Here is a 27347-nt window from a genome sequence, read left to right as displayed (position 1 = left end):
CGGCACAGCCACACTTCCAGAAAATGATGCAACCAGCAGCCGAAGGCTGGATACGAAACAACAACAGAAGTAACATCTTGTGAATGAGTTTATGTTATCCACTCATTTCATCTGGAGCTCACCGTGAAGTTACTGAAATCTCTTGTTTGATCTCACCATCAGGGAATTCTTCTTCACCTGAAGTTATTGCAGTCGCGGGATTTGGGAAGTGGGGGGGGGGGGGGGTGGGAGGGAGGGGGATGGGGTGTATGTGTGGATGGGCGTTTGGAGTTACGTTTTCCTTTTTCCAGAAACACAGCCGGTTGTCTTATTTGTCTTATTTGTATTAAAATTGTGGAGGTGAAATATTCTATCCTTTTTTGTGCCTCCACCGACCAAGTCACTGGAACCATTTTGTTATCGGGTTGTCCGTCCGGCTGTCCGTCCGTGATCGGTTTTCATTATCGCGATAACTTAAGAACGACTGAAGGGATCTTAGTCAAACTTTGTGCAGGTGTGTATAATAAGGTAAAGATGAAAAGATTAGATTTTGGGGTCAAGAGGTCAAAAGTCAGATGTCATGTCAGGTAAAAATGTGATAACTTGTGAACAGCTGAAGGTATTTAAATGAAACTTCGTAATAATGTGGGTGGAGGCATATCAGTCTGCGTTGTGACGTCAAAGAGTGTCGTTCTTTTTATAATACATCGTGGAAGCGTGAGTGTGATAAACGAATGAGGACGTGACAGGACGCACAAGGAATAGTAGAGAGAGGGGGGAAACACCAATGGTCTAGTTGAAGGCCAATATAGAGGGAAACTTGGATATAATCAATGGGTATGGGGAGGAATGTGAGGCAGGACAGAGTTGGACATGGGTGGACATGTTGGACATGTTGGACAGTTGGACATGATATAATCATGCATAGGCTGGACAAGGTGATCCAAGGTGTGGACAAGATGGATACAGAAGGAAACTCCAAGGAGGTGAAGATGGAAATTTGGAAGGAGGAGGAACTGGGGTGGATAACGAGGACAGGAAAGATCATGGTTTTGGATTGGGGACGATCCATTTTTGATTGAGATGGTGGTGAACAGGTGTCTTAAATACCTGGAGGGAAGAATGACATTGAAGAGTATGTGGAAGTTGGTTTCACAGGTGGGAAAACGAGGAACGAATGAATCGAACATGAAATGAAGGAATGCTTAGAAAACACGAAGGATGAAAAAAACTCTTTCTTTTTCGAAAGAATGAAATGCTCTTGTCCCGTATTCATGGTGAGAATGTCCCGTTTATCATTATTATGCGAGTACTACATGCAATTCGAGAAGTGTTTGCTATTTACACAATCAAAGATTCACAAGTACAGTGCTGTACTGTATATTTGTTTACCGATTATGTTTTTGTTTGTTTGTCTGTTATCCCTCATTCTACACTGATCTTAATGAAAGTTAACCAACTGCTAAGGCTCGTCAAAGGTTATAAGCTTATTGTTTTTGAGGTCAAAAGGTCAAGGTCACAGCAACGTTAAAGCGCGGTGCTACGCACGCTCCGTGCTTACCAAGAAGGAAGCGGACAACGCGGTTAAACAAAAGAGTCTTTATTGACAAGAGGTCACTGTAGCACTGGCGCGCTGCGGGCTGCGCGCCCAGTGTATATCCTGAGGCCACGCCTACCCCTCGGGCGTGGCCGCCGCCCACTTGGTGCGCGGAATGATGTCACCACGCCAGTGGGCTTTCGTGTCCTCCACACGCGCCCCCCCAGAATTCCCGCGCACCTGGAGGGCCAGTTTGCAGGGGCAAACGGATGACCCGGCCGAAGTGCCCTCTGGCGACCGGCGGCGTCCGGGGTGCAGGGATGCCAGCTGGGATGCCCCCGGCTGTACCCGGGATGGGTGCCGGACCGGGGGGCGGCGTGCCGGCAGTGCTGGGTGGTGCCGGGGGTCCGCCTGCCGGGGGGCGGCCCCGACGCGGGGGCCGAGCCACCGGCGGTGGGTGGTCCACGTCGAGGTGGGCCGGCTTGAGTCGATCCACCGAGACGCGGTCGGGAGTACCGCCGATGTCCAAGGTGAAGTATTTCACCCCGGTCTCCAGCACGCGGAAAGGCCCGTCGTACGGGGGCCACAGTGGTGTCCGGTGGGCGTCGTGCCGGACGAAGGCATACTCCGCGGTGCGAAGCTCCGGGGCGACGTGCGTGAGTGGGTGCCCGTGGTGCGCCGTCGGCACCGGGGCGAACCTCCGGGCGGTTTCCTACAGTGCGGAGCGCTCCTGCGCCGCGGACCAAGGTGCCGTGGGGTCGGGGAGGAACTCGCCCGGCACCCGCAGCGGTTGTCCAAAGACCAACTCCGCCGCGGATGCGCGCAGGTCCTCCTTGGGCGCCGTCCGGAGGCCCAGCAGGACCCAGGGGAGCCTGTCGACCCAGCCACCGTCGCGGAGGGTGGCCCGGAGCGCAGCCTTCAACGAGCGGTCGCTCGCACAGGCCGTTAGCCTGGGGGTGGTAGGCCATGGTTCGGTGCAGCTGGACGCCGAGCCCCCGCGCGACAGCCCCCCAGAGCTCCGAGGTGAACTGGGGGCCACGGTCGGACGAGATGTCCGAGGGGGCGCCAAACCGGGCGAACCAGGTGGCGATGAACGCCTGCGCGACGTCCGCCGCCGTCGTTGACGCCAAAGGCACGGCCTCCGGCCACCGGGTGGTGCGGTCCATCATGGTCAGGACGTGGGTGAAACCCCGCGAGGGGGGCAGAGGTCCCACCAGGTCCACGTGAACGTGGTCAAACCGACGTTCCGGCACCGCAAACGGGGCCAATGGGGCCTGGGTGTGTCGGTGCACCTTCGCGCGCTGGCACGCGAGGCACGTCCTGGCCCAGCCGCGGACGGCCTTCCGGAGGCCATGCCAGACAAACTTGTCAGCGATCAACCTCTGGGAGGCCCTCATGCCCGGGTGGGACAGGCCGTAGATGGAGTCGAAAATCCGGCGCTGCCAGCCCGCGGGCACGATGGGGCGAGGCCGTCCGAGGGAGACGTCGCACCAGAGGGCCGTGCCCACGCCGTTGAACGGCACCTCGGTGACGCGGAGGCCCGTAACGGCGGTCCGCAAGGCCTGGACGTCGGGGTCGGCGGCCTGGTCCGCCGCCATCCAGGCGTAGTCGATGCTGAGGTGGACCGCGTGGGCAACGGACCGGGAAAGGCAATCCACCACAGGGTTGTCCTTCCCCGCGACGTGCCGGATGTCCGTCGTGTATTCGGACACGGCCGAGAGGTGACGCTGCTGCCGGGCCGACCACGGCTCGGCGACCTTGCCCATCGCGAACACCAGTGGCTTGTGGTCGACGAAGGCCGTGAACGCACGGCCCTCGAGCAGATGGCGGAAGTGCCTGACCGCCAGGTGGAGCCCGAGCAACTCGTGGTCGAAGGTACTGTACCGGCGTTCGGGCGGGTGAAGCTGCCGGCTGAAGAACGCCAGCGGTTGCCAAGCTCCACGCACCCATTGCTCGTGCACCGCGCCCACCGTGTAGTCCGAGGCGTCGGTGGTGAGGGCGATCGGTGCATCGGGCGCCGGGTGCGCGAGCATGGTGGCGTTAGCCAAGGCGAGCTTCGCACCCACGAATGCCGCGTCCATCTGCTCGGTCCAGGTGACGTCACCTTTGCCCGGCTTCCCCCGGAGGGCCTCGTGCAAGGGGCACAGGAGCTGGGTGATGCGGGGCAGGAAACGGTGGTAAAAGTTTACCATGCCCAGGAACTCCTGGAGCCCCCTGATCGTACTGGGGTGCGGAAACCCCTTCACCGCCTCCACCTTGGCCGGTAGGGGGACGGCCCCGTGCCTGGTGACGTGGTGCCCCAAAAAGTCGATTTCGGCGACACCGAACCGGCACTTGGCGAGGTTCACGATCAGGCCATGCTGGCCCAGACGTTCGAAGAGCGTGCGGAGATGGTGTAGGTGCTCTTCGCGGGACGCGCTTGCGACGAGGATGTCGTCCAGGTATACGTACACAAAATCCAAGTCGCGCAAGACGCTGTCCATGAGGCGCTGGAACGCCTGAGCCGCATTCTTCAAACCGAAGGGCATCTGAAGAAATTCGAAAAGACCGAACGGCGTGATGACACCCGTCTTCGGGATGTCCTCCGGCCTGACGGGGACCTGGTGGTAACCGCGTATGAGGTCCACTTTCGAGAAGAAGGACATATTCGCCAAGCGGGCGGAAAAGTCCTGAATATGGGGGATGGGGTAGCGGTCGGGGGTGGTGGCGTCGTTGAGACGGCGGTAGTCCCCGCACGGTCGCCATCCCCCGCCGGGCTTGGGCACGATGTGGAGCGGCGATGCCCAAGCGCTCTCGGAGCGCCGCACGATGCCGAGCCGCTCCAGCGTAGCGAACTCCGCTTTAGCTACCGCGAGCTTCGTCGGCTCGAGTCGGCGTGCCCGGGCGTAGACCGGTGGCCCGGCGGTGGGGATGTGATGTTCCACCCCGTGCTTGACGGTTCCCGCCGAGAAGGTGGGCCTCGTGAGGGCCGGGAAACCCGCGAGGAGGCGGGTGAATTCATCCGCTGCCGGAAGCGTGCAGATGAACCTGGCCGGAACGGAACCGCTCAGCAAGCCGCTCGGCGAGCCGCTCCGTGAGCTGCTCAACGAGGCGGGCAATGCGCAAGCGAGCGAGCTGAACGTCTCAGCCTGGACAAGCCTTCTGTGCTTGACGTCGACCAACAGGCCATTGGCACAGAGGAAGTCCGCGCCGAGCAGTGCCATAGTCACGTCGGCAGTGACGAACGACCACCGGAAAACCTGCCCTCCGAACCGCAGAGTAAGGCAGCGTTTTCCGTACGTGCGAATGGGCGTACCGTTGGCAGCAAGCAGCGTGGGGCCCCGGCCCGCGGACTGCTTGTCGGACGTACCGGCGGGAACCACACTCACCTGCTCTCCCGTGTCGCACAGGTAACGGCGCCCGGATAAGGTGTCCGTTATGTATAGGAGGCTGTTTAATCGGCCGGCGCTCAGTGCCACTACCGAGGGCCGGCCCGGGCGTTTCCCGACCTGCCGAATGAGCACGGCGGGCGACATTGCCGAGCCTCGTGGCCGAACCTAGCGTGAAAAAAACACCAGGTTTGCGGCGAAGCCGGAGGCCGCGGTTTCCGCGGTGGTGGTGGGCGGGTCGTGGCGGCCGCCATGAGGCGCCCCTCGGAGCAGGGGTGGGCACCCGCAGGAGGTTCAGGCTCGGGAGCCGCTACGGCCGCAGTGAAACTCGCCTGCGTGTCCAAAGCCGCGTAGAACTTGTCGGCCTCGGCCGCGAACGCACGGGGTTCCGTTGTCGCAGAACCGGCCAATGCGAGGCGGACTCGTGCTGGTAGCTGGCGTCGAAATAACACCCGGAATAGAGCGTTCGGGGTTTCGTCGCCCATGAGCGACAGAATATGGTCCATTCGGACCAACGGTCGCGTGTCACCGAGCTCGGGGAGGTCCAAGAGGCGATCGGCCCGTGCGTCCACTGTGAGGCCGAACGTGGCGAGGAGGAGGCGCTTGATCGCCTCGTACTTGTCGTGGGCTGGTGGGTTCCTCAGGACCGACACGACGCAGGCGGCCGCGCCGGCCCCGAGGGAGGCGACCACGTGGCAGTAGCGTGTCTCGTCCGCCGTGATGCGTCGAAGCCTGAACTGGGCTTCGGCCTGCAGGAACCAGATCTCCGCCTGAGCTTCCCAGAACTCGGGGAGCTTCATTGCTACCGCGTTGGTTGCCATGTCGGGTGGTCAGCGACGGCTGACCAGAACGTCGGAGGTCACCAATTAAAGCGCGGTGCTACGCGCGCTCCGTGCTTACCTAGAAGGAAGCGGACAACGCGGTTAAACAAAAGTCTTTATTGACAAGAGGTCACTGTAGCACTGGCGCGCTGCAGGTTGCGCGCCCAGTGTATATCCTGAGGCCACGCCTACCCCTAGGGCGTGGCTGCCGCCCACTTGGTGCACGGAATGATGTCACCACGCCAGTGGGTTTTCGTGTCCGCCACAACGTCATGTTTCCTGACATAATTTTTGTTCGATAACTTGGCACAGAGTCGTTGTTGAGAGACTTCTGGTTTGCATCACCACATTCTACTCCATCAGCACTTTGAAATCAGTGGATTTGCTAGATCACCTTTCGTCAGCCATGTTTTCAAGCGGTCAAGGTCAAACTTATCTAAAATGGTCAATTTACATCCGATTGACGTCAAATTTGAATAAGATTTGCAGATTTGGTCACTGAATTAGTTTACCAAAATCAAAACGGCGAAAACATCAAAGCAGATAAACCTAGAATGGCACTCGCTGGAGCTGGAGTACACGCATCAGCGAGTTTACGTTTTGTATTCCTCTGATGGGCCGATCTGCATTCGGACCTGAACCAAAATAACATCGGGTTGTTCTTGTCACCTACACAATCCGTCCACCGAGTTTTGTCTGAATCCGCCCATAACCTTTTGAGGTATCCAGGGCCGTCTTCAGAGCATTGTCGGCCCTGGGCAAAACAATCCACTGGGGCCCCTTCCCGCCCACTGTGAGATTCATTTCGGCAAATATTGGTTGTTAATGCATTATAATTGACAACAAATTTAAACTGTACATACCTGATTACATAAGGATGGAAGATGCTCACTATTCACAATTCACAAGAGTGACAAGACAAATAGTTGGCGCTGTGAAATGCTGATGGCGCTCGCTGGAATAAGTTTGAGAGAAGTGCGTGACGTCATTCAAGATTCAACAAATGGCAATCGGGATGCGCAGTGAAACTTGTTTCGTTGACGTGCGCAGAGGGTGGGGGAGGGGGGTTTAAACGTTCGTTATTATTGTTGGCAAATAATACTAATGTTATTATTGTTATTAATATTATTAGATTAATTAATATATGCTTTGTTACAATGTTATCATTATTTTTGTTATTTATTTTTTAATCATACTGCCATGCTGTGGAAGGACATGTTAAGCTGCTCTATACACCTTAACATGACGCGCGTTCAAAACATGGAAATTCTTCCGGATTATTTGTAGATAATTAGACTCAACTCAACTTCAACAAGAAGTGCGTGACGTCATTGAACAAATGGCAATCGGGATGCGCAGTGAAACTTGTTTTGTATTTTACACATTGAATAAATGAGTGGAAATCTTAATGAAATAAGGTTCATGCATATTATACCATTTGCATATAAAATGAAATGTAATCTGCTGCAGTCTTATTTCGTAACTTAATCCCAGGCCTTTCCAGGGAGAGGTCGAGTAATTATCCACTCTGCCCAGAGATCTCTCATGAACAATATGGCAGCATGGTGCCCCTAGAATCGTGGGGCCCCTGGGCAACTGCCCAGTGTGCCCATGCGTTAACACGGCCTTGGAGATATCCTGCTTACAGACAGACAAACGATCAGACAGACAGCCCAACGGGTGAAAGCTTCACCTCCGTTCACCTTTGGAGGTGGAGATAACAATCAATTTAGCTGTTTTTAAATGTTAACGGTTTCCATGACATCAATTTCACCCCATTACAATCAAATGGGATTTTTGTGATTTTATAATTCCCATATCTCAAAATAGTACAGACATCTACATCTACCATATAAACCACATTGTCAGTTTGTGTGTTTGTACAGATGTCTGTCCCCCTTCACAAGGGTAGGGTTTTAAAGGCCAATCTTTTAAAACGAATGTCTTCACTACGGTCTATTTTTGAGGACAAAATAATCATGAAAAACATTTTCCATGAAATAGTAATTGTCTCTTCTATTGGAGGTGTAGGTGGTGGCTTGTAAAACAAGCCTCAAGTGCGGTGTACAGCAGCGTTAAAAAAAAAAAATACAAGGGGCAGGGAGGTGAAATTTGCTGCACCTGACGTGCAATGTGTGCAGAGTAAAACGAGTTTTCATTTACATCCGTAAGATGTCTAATAAATTAAAAAAACATACGAGTACACCTGACACTAGGCCGGGGCTTCAGACTTTGGCACGCTCACGAGGCTGCACCATTGAATAAATTGTTCCTCCCCATAATTTTTGACGAGCTTTTTACTAATGTATATATCAGAGAGTACGCTGGTACTTTCTATGTCGGGATGGCGTGGAAAAAAATGTCGGTCCCATCTGCGACGTGCAAAACTGAAGTTGGAGTATCTTCTTTAAAAAGTCGCTTCGGGTACATATGAGCGCCTACCTGGTCTGTTCAGCTGATTGTCAAGGTAGGGATCACTTTTCAGTTGTGCAGACCATGGCCAAAGCAAAAAAAACAGATGGTCAAATTCATCTTGAATTCCTGGAATTAATCTTGTCGTTATCACCTGGTGTTGGCCTCACGGTTTGGGCGGCGGGCTTGGGATCCAAAGGTCTCGAGTTTGAATCCCGTTGAATTAACGCCTGGTGGAGTTGATTCAGCCTGTCATCCTTCTGAGGTTGGCAAAAATGAGTACCAGATAACTGGTTGGAGAGACGCATTGCATCAGCGGCAGCCGCACCCACAGAAAAATGATGCAACCAGCAGCCGGGTGGCTGCACACGAACCACTCATCTTGTTGTTCATATTAGGCCGAATCTTCTTCAGACGGCATATTTCTGAGCTGCCGATATCAATGGCAACGATTCGTTCGGCCACCATCCGACTGAGTTTTACTTCCTGTGACATCCTTTGGTATTATAATTCTAATAGCTTCAAAGGATTCCACGAAAACTACGTAAAACTACATTTCTTTACATAATAATATTACCGGGGTAGGCGTGGCTATGACAGTCGTTCAGCTTGATGGAGGCGGGGCCACTAGACACATTTGCCTCAGTGTCGGCGTTGTGCGTGATAATGTGGAATCAAATGATATCAGCAGAAATATCCTGCCTCGGAAATGCCTTGTTTTTCAGTGTTACATTCATGAAAATAAAATAATAGCTGCACACCGGCGCCGTACACGGGACACGTGATCACGAACCTTCCAGTCACGGGTCAAGGCAAAAGCGAACCACGTGATCAATAACCATCTCGAGTCACGGTTTCTCGGCGGCAGATTCGCTACGTCGGCGCATCACTGATGCCGTTGTTTCGAACAGCCTGAACAAGGGACCAACTCGAACTCTGAATTGAATAAATATTTGAATTGACATTTCGTGTTCCTTTCATCTTTGTTTTGGCATACTGCATTGACTGGACTGGTCAATGGTCAACTAATCGATATTTAAATATAAAGAGCCTAGTTTCCCTACTCGATTAAACCTGAACCTTGCTGTGCACGTGCTCAGATAAAAAAGCGTGTCACGTGTACAGTGTGTTTGACTAACGTCTTTCTGATGATTTATAGTGACAATTTTTGTCTGGCGACAATCTACTCAAGTATTACTGAGGTCTTCTGATTTCTCAGAACCAGGATTTGGATACTACAGATAAATACTTATATCTTGTCTTGACAAAGTTCTTCAATGAGGTTAATTTTACAAAACTATTATCAGTGTGTGCTGGCACTTTCGACTCTACGTACTAACGTCGGGATGACGCGGATAAAAAATTGTTGGCCCCACCCACTGATACAAAACGAAAGTTGGAGTATGTTTTCGTACTCTCATAGTAGTTTGTTGAGGATACTTGCAGTTCGAGTGTATAATAAGTTTTGTTGACACTTCAAGTAAGCAAAACAGTAAAAACCACAAGAGTGTCTTTCACGTCCAGCCATCCATAAATTCCTCTCGAAAGGCTCCACCCCTCCCCTCTGTTCTCACCCTATTGGTTAGAGGGAAACCACAACAGTTATTTGGGGCATTTCTAAGTGCAGTTCGTTGTGTGGCCTGAGGCTGGATTAAGACATTACTCTTTGAGAAACGAGCAATAAGACAGAGCTGCAAGATACAGTCAGGCTTAAGTAAAACAATATAGGAACACATGTACAGTGTTTGACATTGCTGATGAAGGTACACTGCCAGTCTAAAGTTTTAGAACACCTCAATTTTTCCAGTTTTTATTGAAATTTACGCAGTTTTATGTCTCAATGTACTCTGAAATTAAGCACAGAACAAATAAACAATTGGAGATAAAAAAAAGAAATCATAGAATCACTTTGTTTCACAAAATTTAATTTAAATTTTTGACAGCAAAGTAACCACCTTTTGCAGACATAACCGCCGAACACACTCATGGCATTCTTTCTCCAATGGAAATCAAATATTGTTTGGGAAGTTTTTCCCAACACTGTTGCAGAAGTTCCCACAAATGTCATTCCCACGAAAGGAACCATCCTTTCGCCCACTCGACGGCGTACAAAAACCCTGTGTGATGAACCAAAGATTTAAAACTTTTATTTTTCGGTCCATAAGACCTTCTTCCAGTCTTCAGTAGTCCACTGGCGGTGCCTCATGGCCCAGGCAAGCCTCTTTTTCTTATTTTGCCATCTTAGCAATGGCTTTCTTACTGCCACTTGACCTGTCAAACCTGCAGCTCTTCACAGTTGAAACTGAGACTTGCTTACTTCGACCAGTGTTAAGCTGTGCTTGAAGCTGTTGTCCTGTGAGCCACCTATCACACAAGCTGTTGACTCTCAGAAACTTGTCTTCTGATTCTGTTGTGGCTTTGGGTCTGCCAGACCTCTTCCTGGCAGAGTTTCCTCCAGTTTCCAATATACTACTCCCTGCAGTGCAATATTGTCCAAATAATGCTTCGGAGGGTTTAATAACAGTCTGTTTCAACACTGCTTTTATACAGACAGGGGGTTTGTAATCAAGTAATCAGCAGAGGTTGGGACACCTGTAGGAATTGTTTGCATGAACTTTCAAGGCTTAATTTACTTTCATTGCTGCAAAGCAGCTGTAAGTTGTTAACCCATTATTTGTTCCTTGAAGAAGGCCTTTTTTTTACCATATAACTGTGCAATTTGCATTATTTTCCCGTTTTTGCTAACCTAAACTTTTTTTTACCTCGAGCAGTTTACGGTTTACCTTTGTACCATTTCAGTTTATTCACTGGATATTAAACTGCATAAATTTCAATAAAAACTGGAAAAATTGAGGTGTTCTAAAACTTTTGACCGGTGGTGTATCTTGACACCTTTGCTCCAAGATTGGGCACCAAACCATTGTGTTATTCCACATTGTAAAAAATAACAGAAACAAGCGAATAAAAAAAGCCCACAGAATCTTGTTTTTCCCAGTCTGAGAGTCCTTTAGGTGCTTTTTTGCAAACTCCAAGCGGGCTTTCATGTGTCTTTCACTGAGGAGAGGCTTCCGTCTGGCCACTCTGCCATAAAGCAGTGATGGTTGTCCTTCTGGAAGTTTCTCCCATCTCCACACAGGATCTCTGGAGCTCAGCCAGAGTGATCATTGGGTTCTTGGTCATCTCTCTGACCTAGGCCATTCTCCCCCGATTGCTCAGTTTGGCTGGGCGGCCAGCACTAGGAAGAGTCTTGGTTGTTCCAAACTTCTTTTATTTAAGAATTATGGAGGCCACTGTGCTCTTGGGAACCTTCAATGCAGCAGAGATTTTTTTGTAGGCTTCCCCAGATCTGTGCCTCGACACAATCCTGTCTCTGAGCTCTGCAGGCAGTTCCTCCGACCTCATGGCTGGGTTTTTGCTCTGATATGCATTGTCAGCTGTGAGACCTTATATAGACAGGTGTGTGCCTTTCCAAATCATGTCCAATCAATTGAATTTACCACAGGTGGACTCCAATCAAGGTGTAGAAACATCTCAAAGATGATCAAGAGAAATGGAGGGCATCTGAGCTAAATTTCAAGTGTCATAGCAAAGGGTCTGAATACGTATGTCAATGTGATATTTCAGTTTTTTCTTTTTAATAAATTTGCAAAAGTTTCTAAAATCCTGTTTTCTCTTTGTCATTTATGGGGTATTGAGTGTAGATTGATGAGGGAAAAAATGAATTTAAACAATTTCAATATAAGGCTGCAACATAACAAAATGTGAAAAAGTGAACGGGTCTGAATACTTTCTGAATGCACTGTAGTAAGCTCCGATGTAATTTCAGGGACTTCTTGCAACTTCAGTTGGCTTTCCTACTTTCCTTTTTTGTCATCTTCGAGTGACCAATCACAAATGTAGATAATTATATAATGTTGTGATTAGAGATGTCCTTGCAGTTTGTAAGAAGTTGATGATCATGTTCTGAGAACTGATCAGGTATTGAGATCATGTACTGTTGATGATCATGTACTGTTGATGATCATGTACTGTATTCAGGCTGCTAATTTGTAGAGTCTCCGTATGTGGCTCGACGACAAGAGTAATCAAGTAATGTTGTAACCAGTGGAGTGTTTGTCGAAGCTTGAAGCAATAATTGATTAAGTGTAAATGAGGCAGTGATGCAAGGATTGCCTGTTTACTGCGAATGGCCAAAGAGATGTTGATCTTCACACGTACATGATCAGATGAAAATGCATTCTTTGTTTGAAATTAGTTTTGGTGTTGCATTATCTGTTTGAAATTTCTTTATATTTTGTCGTTGATGATTTTGTGGAAAATTTTTCAAAAGTGAACTTTCAAAAAACAAGAAAGCTTTAACTATGTTGAACATATAAACCAAGTAAGAGAGAAAAGAAACAAGTGTATCAGAATGAATAAAAAAGGGAAACAAAATCAAAGGAAAGGGAACGAATTAAAGTCAAGAAAGTGGGAATTTTGAAAGATCATGGAAAAAGAGAAAAACCAAAGAAGGACAATGAATTTCCTCGTTAAATATCATTCATTTCAATCCCTTCACCCTCCATGTCCCATTTCCCTTCATTTCACTTACAAAGACTTCTCAGGCTGCTCTGGTCCAGCTCAGACATTTGGAGCTCCACTGGCTCTGTTGAAAGAAGGAAAGATAAAGCAACATCACAATCAATGTGGATACCCTTCTGTTTATTTATACAGTAAATATTTTTTTGTTTAAAGGAACAATTTAGAAACATGAACAGATTTGAACAATGTATGAATGCTAACGAGGCCTTTCCCGCATGCGCTGTGTGTGAATTTTCAGGGACTTGCTTTTGCCCATCAGGGCACTTTTAACCTGCCGCTGCTAGGGACAAGTGTGTAACTCAAATAGTCTTTTTAAACATGATTTTCAGCATTTAAACGAGTGGCAAATCATAGATGATTAACCATAATTGTTTTGCTCCTGGATGAAAATCAGACTCCTGGAAAAATAGGAAATACGAGAAATATCTGTGGATGAGAGTGAGAGGTGTTTAGTTCCGTTCATTTCCTGTTAATACAGGGTGACCAAAAAAAACCTCCTACATTTCAAAGGTAAATGAAAAAAAAATAGTGAAAGATAATCAAGATTTTATTTGCGCACATGAAACTTCATTCAATACAGTTTTTATTCATTATGTTTTAAAGATGACATCCTCCAAATGGTGGCCGTCATTGTCTATACACGCTTGGAGGCGATTTCTGAAGGCTGCCATGGCTCGACGGGTCATGTCGGGTGGAACAGCGGCTATGTCCTGCTGAATAGCAACCTTAAGAGCTTCAAGAGTTTGAGGTCCATGAATATACACTCGTGATTTAAGGTAGCCCCACAGAAAAAAAATCACAAGGGGCGAGGTCAGGGGAACGGGCCGGCCACCCAACATCGCCACGCAACGAGATCACCCGATCCGGAAACATTTCCCTCAGCACTTGCAATGATCATCGAGCTGTGTGTGCCGTAGCTCCGTCTTGCTGAAACCACACATCGAGTTCTTCAAGCTCAAGGTGTTCGAGTTGTGGCCTTAGAAAGTTTTCGAGCATATCAATGTAACGGTCAGAAGTTACGGTAACAGTTACACCACCCTCTTCAAAAAAATAAGGACCCACGATGCCAACATCGGCAACAGCGCACCACACAGTCACTCGATCGGAGTGCAACGGTCTTTCGGGTAGCATGCGAGGGTTGTCTTCAGAGCAATAGCGAAAATTTTGTTTGTTTACAAAGCCACTCAAATGAAAATGAGCTTCGTCACTGCACAAGAGAACAGCATCTTCCGGAACACGTTGCAGAATGTTCTCGCATAACTCCCTGCGGCTTATCCAGTCTCTCGCATTGAGTTCTTGCACAACCGTCATTTTGGATGGATGGAAGTGGAGGTCTTTGTGTGAGATTCTCCTTGCAGTTTCCCTGGATATCCCTACAGCTAAAGCATGCTTCCGCGCAGAACGTCTCGGAGACAGCACAACAGATCGCCTCAATGCTTCAATATTCTCAGGCGTACGAGCGCTCCTAGGTCGACCAGGTGATTTTCTTTTTAAAGCTGAGCATGTTGCCCTGAAATTCTCAACCCCCTGCAAGATGGTTTTCCGATCTGGAATGTTTTGGTTCCGTGGAATACTGAAACGTCTTTGAAAGGCCCTCTGCACGGCGATCACGGAACGGTTGTTTGTGAAGAACGCTTCGACAGCGAACGCACGATGTGCTCCCGCCCACGCCATGTTGGCGACTGAGGACGGTTGGGGTTGGGTTACCAACAGACCCTAGCCCCGCCCCTCCCACCTCACTACTGCCAGTGCTACAGCCTTTCGAAATGTGGGAGGTGTTTTAGGGTCACCCTGTACAAGCAAGCTGTGGATACACACAACACACACACACACACACACACACACACACACACACACACACACACACACACACACACACAATTACACACGGATGCCTTACCTTCAAGCAATAAATACAAAAATCAAGTATAATTTATCTTGCCCCGTCCCCCTGGAAACAGGAAAAAGGAAACAAAGAAAATATATTTATACCAGCCCTCACAGCTCCAAAATCTCGTTTGGTCTTTTCCTCTATGAAGCAGGTTCTAATCAGGGATTTGCCTGTACTTGGCTCCATTCAATGTTCCCTCTGTCCTTACAAGTCTCCCAGTCCCTGCCACTGAAAAGCATCCCCACAGCATGATGCTGCCACCACCGTATTTCACAGTGGGGATGGTGTCAGATGGGTGATGAGCCGTGCTCTGTTTCCACCAGAAATAGCGCTTTGCATTCAGGCCGAAGAGTTCAATTGTCGTCTCATCAGACCACAGAATATTGTGCCTCACTCGCAGAGTCTTTCAGGTATCTTTTTGCAAATTCCAGGCATGCTGTCATGTGCATTTTTCTCAGGAGTGGCTTTGTCTGGCTTCACAAATCCAGCCATAAAGCCTAGATTTGTGAAGTGCTTCAGACTCTTATCCTTCCAGCAGGTTCTCCCATCTCAGCCAAGGAACTCTCGTTCTGTCACAGTGGTCATTGGGTTATTGTTCACCTTCCTTGACCAAGGAGCTTCTTGCCCGGTTGCTCAGTTTGGTCGGACGGAACTTTCAACATTCTAGAAATTGCTTGATACCCCTCCTCAGATCTACGCCTCCTCACAATTCTATCTCAGAGTTATACGGACAGTTCCTTGGACTTTATGGTAGTTTCTTCTCTGACATGCACTGTCAACTGTGGGACATTGTATAGAAAGGTGTGTTTCTTTATAATATAATTTCCAATCAATTGAGCTCCATTAGCTCTGTTTGAAACGTGCCATGTTTGTTTTTTAATTTAACATTTTTTTGTCAATGCACTAATTGTATTTTATAAACTTTTATCTTGTAAGCAATCTTTGATTGAATATTATGAATATGTATACATGTGCAATTCAGCCATTCGCTGCCAGACATGCTTTCGACAAACCATTTTGATTGATTGATTGAATTGGCCATAGGGGACTCCAATTAAGTTGAACATCCATCTTGAGGATGATCAAAGGAAATTGGATACACCTCAGCTCAATTTGGAGTGTCATCGGAAAAGTATTGAATACTTGTTGGCTCAAGACATTTCAGCTTTTCATTTTAAATTATTTTGTAAAAGAAAATTCAAAAAAAAATTAATTCCACATAATGGGGTATTATATGTAGATCAGTGACCAAAAAAATCGACATTTTATCCATTTTAAATTCAGGCCGTAACACAACAAAATGTGAAAAAAGTCAAGGGATGTGAATACTTTCTGAAGGGACTGTACGGTATCCTTTAAGGTGCCCCAAACACCGCTAAGGTGCCCCCAACAGAATATGTCCTTTAGAAATTTGTGTCTGAGAGGAGGACAATGATCTTTGTGATTTATATACTTTTCACTTTTCTATTATCCTTCCTGGTTCTCTCGCATCTCATATTCCCCAAAGAATTATTCTCCTTACAAAATAGCACATTTTTGTCACTCACTCCTTATATTCTTCAGAAAGTTCTTATGGAGTTCAATTAATGAGCCCAGATTCTTCTCCTCCTTGGAGAAGTCCAACACTGTGGGTTGTGCCATCTTCAGAGATTGAAAATGTGAAACCGACTCGAGCCTTGGTATGAAAAGGAAAAAATTCAGGAAAGTCAGGGGGTCATTGGAGGAGAAAAAGGTTTGTAAAATGATATTATAAAAGCCTCAAACATGGAAGATATCGATAAAAGTGTGGTTGAAATAGAATGATAGATGGAATTTATATTTGCGCCAATCTTTCGATGAGAATCTATAATTCAGCGAATATATGAAAAGGAGAATGGGTAAAACGAATGGACTTGATAAACTTTTATTTTCTTCATGTTCTCTCATATAATATGGACTCAGGTTACATTATATAACAAGGATCATCAAATGAGAACGAGTTGCGACATTTTTGGGAATTACATATTTTTGGAAGAAGTAGACAATAAAATATATCTGGAGATGAATGAAAATGGATGATGGTTATGAAGAAGGAACAGAGATGAGGATAAAAGCATGATGATGTGTCAAACAATGTGATGGACACCATCACAGTCTTACCTTTTTATGACATCCTTATAACCCTGAAAAGGAAGAAAACAGTGAATTACCTCAAGACTTCTTCGTTCATGAATGCTCTCTTCATAAATGTAAATAATGCACACTGTTGAATTTGCAAATTTAAGCGTGAAATTAATTTTCATTTTACAGGCTGTATAATGTACCCCCTTGAAGATAACAACACAACAAGTACAGATACATTCAAAGTACACCGCCCCCATTCCAAATAAATATATATCCTCCAGCGCGGCATTGCCGGGGCACCTCCGGCGCATGGCAATACCGCCGGGCAGCTCATAGAGACTATATTGGGAGGGAGAGGTGTACAATAACTGATTGATTAATTGCATAACTAAAATCAATAAAGAGTATTCAGACAATATTGTCTTAATCAATTGGGTAATAGCATAAGTAATCCACCAGTCGTTGATCCGAAGCTGTAAATTTTTAAAAATCAATTCAATAAGTCATTCAATCAATAAGTCATGATTAATCATTAAATCAAAAATATCCTTTTTAGCCACATCACTTGGTCACTGTCGTGTCAAAATATCAGCTTGCTAGCTCAAAAGGTGCAAAGATGAGAAAGCAAATATATAAATGATTAATAATGAAAATAAATAAACAATAATCATAAAATAATTAAATAATTAATCAATTGGCTAATAGAATACCTAAACCACCACCGTTTTATCCGAATGTATAACATTTAAAAAATTAAGCAATCAAGTCATTAATCGGACAAATTAAATAATTAATCGATGAATTGCTTAATAAATCAAAAATAGCCTTTGTAGCCCATCACTTGGTCACTGTCCTGTCCAAATTTCAGCTTCCTAGCTCAAAGGACCTCAGAGATATCGCTCGGACAACCAAGAAAACAATAAAGCAAGAAAGCAAGAAACCGGAGTGAAAACCGATGTCTCCCTTAAAGTGTGCGCCATTGCCGGGCACCGAAGGGGGCTCAGCAATGATGTCATGCAGCGCCAGGAGATGGCATAGGAAAGGAGTGGTGTACAACACAGAAATATCTAATTAACCTGCGCGTGCGAAGTGAAAAGTGGGGTTAAGCATTCATGTGCGTACATGTGCCATATGTGTGCCATGTGCCGTACGTGTGCCATGTCTGCATTTAAAAATTTATTTTCTTGGCAACTGTTGGTCTGATTGACGTGAACTTTTACCGTAGGAGCGCCTCCGCCTGTTGATGTTTTTGCTGTTAATTATGACGTCATAGGTCACGTGGCATGGACGCCACCTTGGAAAAAAGTTGCACTTCTCTATCTCCGAAACCACTCCATGGAAAAAATTGAAATATGGCTCATTGTCAACTACTCCCCATGGGGAATAATATATGTTAATGATGATGTCATCGGTGCCTTCATTATGTCGCCTTCATCCATGAAGGGCGACGACCAAAGGAAGACTACCTCGCACTGACGTGGCAGAACAGGCGTCATCGTAATTCAACTTTCGTGTTTGTGAATATTTGTTGTGGTTACTCTTGCAATCACAGAAAGATAACTTAACCCACACCTTCATGAACATGTAAATCTTCCCCACCCCCAATCAATAAATCTTCCCTCAACACTTACCTTTCAAAATCTTATTAATGCTTCTTTCTTGGTCTTCCCTCACACCAGCAGCCCTATATAAGCATCATACGTGTAACTTACTGTTCTTGCAATCTCCAATAGCGTGACAACTGTCAGCAATCACTGCTGTGGTAAATGTGGAACTATAATCCCGAAACAAGAGTGATAAATGAACCTTCCAGGGTCTGTGTGAAGGACAACATCTCCACATCTGATGGTATATTCATGTTGTGTTATTATCCTTCCTAAAGTACAATGTACCATTAATTCACTCTCCGAGCAATACCCCAAGTCCTAGCGTTCAATAGGCTCTCACGTCCTGCAGGTTTATGATTAGTCCATTTTTTTCTCTTCTAAAAAAATTAAATTCAATAAATATTGACAATTAAACATTACCACTTTTGTAAAAGGTGAAGAAGAATGCCTACCTGTAAAAATGAAATAGTCTCAAGATCCTGGAGTGCTGCTTTCAATGTGGAATTTGTTTCCTGGAGAGAGTTCAACTGCTCCTTCACCTTGTCCATTTGCTTCTGAAGCAGAAAAATCCTCTCATTTTGCCTTTTGATCACCCGACTCTTCATCAGATCCACGGATTTATTCACATATTGGTACAACGCCAATCGCTTTTTCTCTATCCTGTCCACAGTCCCTTTGCCTGAATCCTGGAATAAATCAATCATTGTGCGATTGGAGTTAAAAGTCAAGAATAAACCATCAGAAAAAGGTTAAAACTAAAGAGAACTAAGAATTACGACTGAAGAAGGATTAGGACATATTGCACGAGTGCATTTAGAAGGACATAATGTATTGGACAGGACACTTATCCACAACACATATTGGGGTGAGTTGATGGGTTGATGGAAAATTTCAACATTTACCCAACCGAGATGAGGGAGATTTTAACTAGTTCGCATTTAATGGACAGAATTTGGCAGAAAAGGTCTAAATCTTTAAAAGTGAAAGAAATAAAATAAAATTTCAGATTTCCTGATCACAAAAAAACACCAACACTTGTTCAGATATGGACAGAGTTTGTTTCCAGGGAATTTGTTTCCAGTGATTTGCACAGAGGTGGGCAGAGGTGGGCAGTAATATTACAGGATACCTGCCTACCTCCACTCTTTTCTCTGGCTTGTGAAATAATCTTCATGAAAAAGTTCAATCCCGCTCAACCCTCCACGGCTCGATGTTGGCATCCCACTACCCTCTCCCGTCATCCTGAACCATCCAAACCTGCAATATTTTACCACTTTCTCTATTTTCACCACTTTTCACCACCACTCCCCACATCCCTAAACCAATCGTCTTGCAGGTTAATGCGTTCTTCACATCTTGTTATTTTTTCTTTTTTGTCCATTAATTAATTCCCTAACCTTTTCATATTCCACCTTTTGCCCCACTGCCCCACCGTCAATACATTTCCTTTTTTCACTCTGTATCTTGCTCTTCCATGAGCTGACTTTTGTATCCAAAAAAGCATTTCAACAATAACTTGAAAGCATTTTAAGGAGACAACTTTCAAAAAAAAGTCTGTTCAGTTAGATTTAGAAATAAATCTCACATTAATGGTCATGGATTGACATTGTTTTGGGTCAGGTGGTTGGTGGCCAGTGTGTGTAGATGGCCAGAGGTGGCCTGAGATGGCTGAGATGCAAGTAATATTGTGCAGTTTGAGCTGTGGTGATGTCACCCATTGCAGAACAAATATTTTTTCCAGATGCCAATTCTCTTTCCTTCGATCACGTCCATTCCTTGGTACTTCATACCTGTGTTTGTTCAACCTCCCGCTTCAGCCTATGGAGTTGGGATTCAAGGTGCTGCTTTGACTTTGATAGTTCAGGACACTTTGCATTCAAAACGCCCTGCACAGAATAAATAAGTCCAGGTAAAGGGAATTGTTCATCTGTATGTGGAAACGATAAGGCACAAACTGCATAAAACGATTTTAAAATGTATTTGCAAAAAAGTGGAGACGAGACATTTGTCGATTCCAAATTAAATATCAACTCTTCTTTGTTTATACAACTGTATGAGGAGAGCTCATCAACATTATTATCATGGTGAATAATTGATAGTTAAAGGAAGCAGAGGTGGACTATAAAGGGGTGCCCTACATCTGGCAAATAAAATACATTTACTTCTTCATGCAGCTGAATGAATGAAATTGGCACCATTTATATGAACTTTTCAGGAGCATTACTTGGTTCCTCCTCAGAACATAATGGTAGACCAGCATGCACATGAGATTTTTTGAATGTCCCTTCTTTTCTATACTTTGGCATTTTCTACAAGCTATAAAATGTCACTTCTTTTCTATACTTTGCCACATGGCACATGCCATATCAAGAGGCCTTTTCCATACCCCTGAAATTTTCCCAAGAATGACTACCAGAGTCAAAAAATTGATATGTCAAACATTTTGTGGATCGCCCCCATGAGCCAAGCAAAAATAGGACAACAGGTTCTGAAGCACACCTGGATCAGGAGCAACAGTCACTCAAACCCCCCACAGACCACGATATTTTTTAATGCGGTGAACAAACTATTGTACATCATGAGTGATGATGGTTGTTATCAAATTTCATTGAAATTGTGTGTGTAGTTTCAGAGAAGAGAGCAAATTCGTATTTGGCGGGTTGGGGGGCGATCAACACTCAAAACCCTCACAACCCTCACAATCCTCACAACCCCCTCCCCTGTAAACCCCCTTCATGCGCTCAGATTTTTATTCAGTCAATACACCTTCATTAGGCATCAGATATGAAGTTTGTGGCCAAGTTTCATCAACATCGTATGTGTAGTTTCAGAAAAGAGAGGAAATACCAATTTTGGGTGGGGCCCCACAGACCACCTTAGACCTTGAGTTTTTTATGCCATGAACAAACATTGGTACATCACGGGTGATGAAGGTTGTGGGCATGTTTCATCAAAACCGTGTGTGCAGTTTTGGTAAGCGTACTTCCATTGCGAGCAAAATCATGTCAACCATTATCGATATAGATGGAAAGTCTTTCGTCTTTTCAAAGAACCTCACCACGGATCATCATTTTGGATTCTGTGTCATTCAACTTTGCAAATGATTTTGCTTCGCCATTAGAAATGGTAAGAAGGTTTGAATCTGAAACAAATCGTCAAGATACATGTCGATATAACATGGCTTGGACATATTTTAGATAATCAATAATAAGTAGCATCCTGTTCTACTTGTCAAGCTCACTAACTGCTGCATACAAGAAAGCCATCACACCTGGCTTCTGGACTTCCAGCACTTGCACAAATGACTCCACATGATATAGTACAGTACTGTATCCTGCGGACAGGCAGATACAGCAGCTGCATCACTGTCTCACGATCTGGAATTGTTGGACAAACAAAATGGATCACACCTTGCATCTATCTATAATTCCAGTAATCTCTGTGTGTTTGTTTGTACGTTTGTTTGTCTGTGACCGCTGTTTCTCGACAACCACGGGTCCGATATACTTTAAACTTGCCAGGTATATTGCTGGGGACCAGAGGATGTGCCTTTTCAAGGTTTGAAATTAATCGGACAAGTACTTACCGAGCTATGTCCAAAAAACGATTCAACCAATCAGAGAGCAGCGAGCGAGCGAGCAGAGAGAGCGAGCAGCGAGCGAGCTATCACGTGTGCCGAACGTGGCGAACAGACTCTGCCTCGGACGGCACATTTGAGAGCGTATTCATTTATTTCACGTTGGCAAACTATGTTGCCGCTATGTTGGCGTTAAACTATGTTTTAAAACTAATTAAAACTAATTTGCGATTCTTTCGCTTTCCTGCGCGTTTGTGCACGCTATGGCGATTTCTTTCTTTACCAAACTCCGCAAGCCGTTCGCTTTAGACCAAACCATTTCATGTAAATAGAGGGGGGGGATTGTCGCCGTACTCGCAAGCCGTTCGCTTTGGACCAAACCATTTCATGTAAATAGAGGGGGGGGATTGTCACCGTACTCGCAAGCCGTTCGCTTTGGACCAAACCATTTCATGTAAATAGAGGGGGGGGGATATAATTTTAGATATAGATATAGTACGGGCATGCCCTAGTACCTGGCAAATCTCTCAGTCTCAAACCAGAAGGACCATTACATAAACCCACATATTTCCATGTTCAACCACTGAGTGTCCAAGAGATTCAGTGTCTAACTTCTGATATCTCTTCGGTTGAACATGTTACAAAGTTGGTTTGCAAAAGCAACCAACAGATCGTGCATCCTCTATCGTGTAAAGTCATTCCTTGATGGATGTGAGCAGTGAGTCTGGATTTTGCGAGTTTCACAAGAAGTGAGTTCGTGGCAGAACGCTATGGGGGGTTGAAGGGTGAGGAGACAGAACATTGAAAGGGGAGAGGGTGAAAGGCTAGCAAGGACACAGGAGAAGATAGAGAGCCAACCAAGCTGTCAGAGATGCAGGAGTAACAGGCCCAGGGATGCCGCATTGCTGAAGGAGATTCCACTGCTTTTGAAGGTCTCGGTATCCATGGATTCAAGTTGAAAAGGTGTGAAATAGGAACATGAGCCCAGAAGGAAAGCAATACTCCATTGATCTGCAGCTGCAAGCCTTATGGGTTGTTAAAAATTATAATTTGTCTTTGCATGATGGAGAATTCCCAATGAGGCAATGGCTTTCCAAGCCAACTCAGATATTTAGTTGGTCCAGGAGGGATTGTGGCTAATGGAGATGTTAACACGTTTGAAGACCTGAATTGCAAGTGTTGCTTAAATGGCGTAGATTGGAGGTTTTTCCAGTTGGTCGGTTTAAAGAGACAAAGTGAGACGCCAGGGTTTACAATTCCAAGTGCTGCTCAAGCTTCTGCTTTTTCCACACATGTTCAGAGAGGGAAGAAGCTGATGCCTGCCTTTCTGGAGGATGAGTGGTGCTGCAGCAAAGGGTGGAGTTATAAGCAAAATTTTAACCTGAGACTGGTTTGGGGCCACAGATTTTTAAATGGGAGAGGATCCCATTGAGACTGAGGCATGACTATGCAAGTGGAGGAGAGGAAGACACAATACCAGATTTGGATAAATGCTTGAGCCATGTCCAGGAGATACAGAATTGATCTCTTTTCTAAAATTCAGAGCCTCAATCCATTGTTGGAAGAGCAGCAGATGGAGGGCCAGGATGATTGAATGGGGTTAGAAACCAAACTGATGGTTTGAGATCAGGCCATGAGAGAAAAGGAAGGATTTGATTTCAACTGCAATGTTGGATTATTAAGGCCCTTTCTGTCAATGTAAAAACCTGTCTGTGCTCATTTGTAGACTGGTGTCCTTGTCAATATCAGTGCACATTTCAAACAGCCATTTTGTTTGTGGAGAACAATTCAACTTTGGTTTCCAGTAACATCATAGTTTGTTAAAGGAGTTTCCATGATTAATATGCAGGTCCTCTTTGAACAGAATATAAAAATGAGATCATTAAAAAAAACTCAAAATAATTTGTTGCTTCATCCTTTCGAGCAGTCGAGTAATTTTTTTAAGTCAGATTGTCATGTCATCATAAATATTATTGAAGATCTTAGAAACCATGATAGGACGACCATTGGCCGAGACTCAGTATTAATGTGGACATTGTGATGCAAGGATGGAAAAGCACAAGAAAACTAACACCCAGTGATGGATAATACCAGGCCTGAACATTACCACTTGGTAATTGCTATAACTGGAAGTATTTTTTATCCTTTTATATGAAGTTTAACAACAGCCTGGTGTTGGCTTAGCGGTTCGGGTGCTTGCTTGGGATCCTAGGATCCTGGGTTTGAATCCCGGTCATTGCTGAATTAACACCAGGGGGGCTGACTCAGCCCGTCATCCCACTGAGGTCGGCAAATTGAGGAACAGTTTACTAGTAATTCCCTGTGTGTCTCAAGAGGCAACTTACAGGGTTGGCGGCAGGAAGGGCATCTGGCCATAAAATATTGCTGAACAATGGGGACCACGGTGCCCGAAAAAGGCCAACCCCTGCTCTGTGGGGAAAAATGGCCTCCAAAGGTGCCCAGTGGGCACACGACGTTGTTTCAACGTCGAATAACGGTTGGAATGAGGTCGCGACGTCGGACAACCAAAACCCAACCTGAGACCAAAACCCGACAGTCATTCAACGTTGTTTCACCGTTTGCAACTTGGCTTGATTTTTTAATCGAATAAATGACATTGTTTCAATGTTGGTTGTTCGACCCTACATCGACGTTGAAAGTGTGACATTGTATCAACGTTTATTCGACGTTGTTTCGACGTTGTTAGGATTGTTACGACGTTTATTCAACATTGGAAAAATGACGTTGATCCAATTTGCAAATCCAACTCGTTTTCAACCTCGGGTCAACGTCGAATCTTGACGTTCATTCAACGTGGATCCAATGTCTGTGTGCCTACTACTGGGTGGTGCCATATGAAGTTTAACAACAACAGGTTGTTTTGTGTGGTTTTCATGAATATACCTGGGATGCTAAAGTGGTCTCAACCTGTATATTTTATTAACACACACTTCCCTTTATTCAACATCTCAAAATGCTGTTCACACACATTATTCTTGAGCATCGCTTGACATTTCATCTGCAAGCTTTTTTAGAGATTTGGGTCTATATCCTTAGGCCCAGGGCTAAAACAATCTCAGCACAAAATTGTTAATTTGGTGAGCTCTCAAGCCTACCTTTTTACCTGGAAAATCAATAACCACCTTTTCTGTCAGTTGTTCAATTTAAAAAAACTTGTTTTTGATCCTTCGCTCATTCTACAACCAATTGATCTTCAGCAGTGTCGGGGAAAGTATCATAAGAAGGTAGTCTTTCCATAACATAACCTCCACTTGTGAGGAATGTTCTGAGTTCTGAGAAATTTTCATGATTACAGAACTTGCAATTTATCAATGTCTTACATCTTTTGGCACTTTGTTCTTTCAACTTCCTTTGAGAATGGATTTTATATTCTTGGAGATAAATTCAAATGGATAAAATTTACATGAACAAATAAACTTTTCATATATTTACTTGCCTTGAGTTCGTCATGAACAATCTCCACAGGAACAACTTTATGGTTCGTATGTTGTCCAACCAGGCACATCACACACATCAAGCTTTCATCATCCTTGCAATAGAGTTGTATTGGTTTGCCATGCTTGGTGCATCTTCGCTTCTCCACGTTTACTCCTGGCACCAACTTCATCTTCTCTACCAATTTGGCAAGGGCCACATTCTTTTGACACTTTGGTTTTATCGGAAATACTTTACGGCAGGTCGGACAATCACAGACTGTGACCTTTTCCCTGCTTTCCCAGTGTTGCTTGATGCAGACTTTACAAAATGAGTGGCCACATGGCAGAGTAATTGGTTTCTTGTACAGTTCAAGGCACACAATGCATTGAAGTTCATCTGCACAAACTCCAGTCATCGAAGAAGACGCCATTTTCTTGTATTAGAGAAGGAAGTGGAGCAGAGTTGATACCTGTAGATCGAGAGGGGTAGTTATAAAAACAAAACTTTAAAGGTAAGAAAACATCAGGTAAATTACTATGGAGCACAATTACCTCAGAAACAAGAGAGTTCATAGAACACGATACCCCACTCAGTGTTAAAGTCTATACAGGAATGCCTTGTCGTTCACGAGGTGGTGAAAATCCCCATGAACCGCAAACTTAGGAGGTAATGGGGAAAATATGGTTTGGGATTCAACTATAAAATTGTCCAAACTGTACAATTAATTAACATGTTTGTGCATTGTTTTTGTGCTGTTTGGATTCAAAAGAAAGTATTATTTTCCTGTATTAAGAACATTAAATAAAATGTATTTTCCTGAGTTATTATTATTATTCTTTCTCGAATATAAGACCCGTCGCTTCTCTGACGGAAATACCAATCTTTGCTGAAATGGCTAATCTATGGGGGAAGAAAATAACCCAAAGGATTCCTGGGAGATAGGTCACGTGTTTGCATTTGCACTTTTGACACGCGTGTCCATGTACCCATAAAAGAACAAGTTTTTTCCCGGGAGTTACCCAAATCCAACGTAGTTTGATTTATTGAAATCCGTTAATCCATTCTCAAGTTATAACACAACAAACAAACAAACAAGACAGACGGCTCCTTTTATAATACATATTTTGCGAGGAGGCTGACGCTGCTGATTGCATCATTGCTGGGAGCGTGGCTGTGCCCCTGCTGATTGCATCATTGCTGGGAGCGTGGCTGTGCCCCTGATGAATCGCTCCGATTCCAGTAAGCTGGAACTCATTTTGCAGACCTCAGAATGATGACAGGCCGAGGCAACTCCCCCCAATCCACCCCTCCAACCCCCTCCCCAATCCACCCCGCCCCACCCCGCCCACCCCCCAATCCACCCCTCCCAACCCGCCCCGCCCCCCCCTAATCCACCCCTCCCACCGCGCCCCACCCACACCCCGCCCATGTCATGGCCGCACCAGGAGAGCCATTTTTGTGAAATCGAACATCGATTAGTATCGATGACAAAACAGACAGAACAATGGCAAGCTTGCAATCAGCGGAGCGATACTTCGATCTCTTAGTTTATCTTTCTATTTAATAAGATGATCTGAAGTATCTGAGTGGCAATGCTCCATGACCCGTCCTTCATTCTTCCTCTCTGCATGTCCTGATGCTTTTCCACTTTGACCTTCATGCCCTGAAAAAGAGCTTCTGACTGGTCCTGGTCACAACGTACGTGTGGTTGTGTGTGTCAGTAATAAGCCAATCACTCCGATGGTAACCGGGTGGAAAAGAAGTATCAACTTCAAGTTTTGACTCATGGGGCAAATGCGACAAGTTATGCTAGACCATTAATTCCAGCTCTATCCTGGAAGGAGGGGGTCCCTCATGCCATGGTGTGATGGTATTCTTCGACTCGAACTTTCACCAAAATGTAATCATTTCCTCCGTGTCACGTACACAACCTCTCCACCAAATTACGTCCGAATCCATCCACAAGTTTTTGAGATGTCCTGTTCACAGACAAACAAACAGACAGGGGTAAAAACATAACCTCCATCCACGTT

At 45.5% G+C, this 27347-nt stretch overlaps 1 protein-coding gene across 4 annotated transcripts in view; it reads right to left on the bottom strand.

Moving 5' to 3' along the window:
• Window positions 1-27347, bottom strand: part of LOC137415359 (E3 ubiquitin-protein ligase TRIM7-like) — a 72622-nt gene that overhangs the window by 2599 nt on the left and 42676 nt on the right. For 3 of the 4 annotated variants that reach the window (XM_078768686.1, XM_078768685.1, XM_078768684.1), the window contains 6 exons: window positions 25334-25783; window positions 20090-20185; window positions 18752-18985; window positions 16729-16751; window positions 16137-16264; window positions 12709-12762 (listed from right to left, as the gene is read on the bottom strand). In XM_078768686.1, coding sequence (XP_078624812.1) covers window positions 12709-12762; window positions 16137-16264; window positions 16729-16751; window positions 18752-18985; window positions 20090-20185; window positions 25334-25744 — 946 coding nt within the window. In that variant the 5' untranslated portion in view covers window positions 25745-25783. The remainder of the gene's footprint in view (window positions 1-12708; window positions 12763-16136; window positions 16265-16728; window positions 16752-18751; window positions 18986-20089; window positions 20186-25333; window positions 25784-27347) is intronic. The other variant, XM_078768688.1, reaches the window with a different exon arrangement.

This window comes from Myxine glutinosa, unplaced genomic scaffold (genome assembly GCF_964187855.1).
Source record: "Myxine glutinosa unplaced genomic scaffold, kmMyxGlut1.1 SCAFFOLD_129, whole genome shotgun sequence".
Taxonomy (NCBI): domain Eukaryota; kingdom Metazoa; phylum Chordata; class Myxini; order Myxiniformes; family Myxinidae; genus Myxine; species Myxine glutinosa.
Note: the sequence above shows the minus strand (reverse complement) of the source record. Positions and strands in the feature narration are given on the sequence as shown.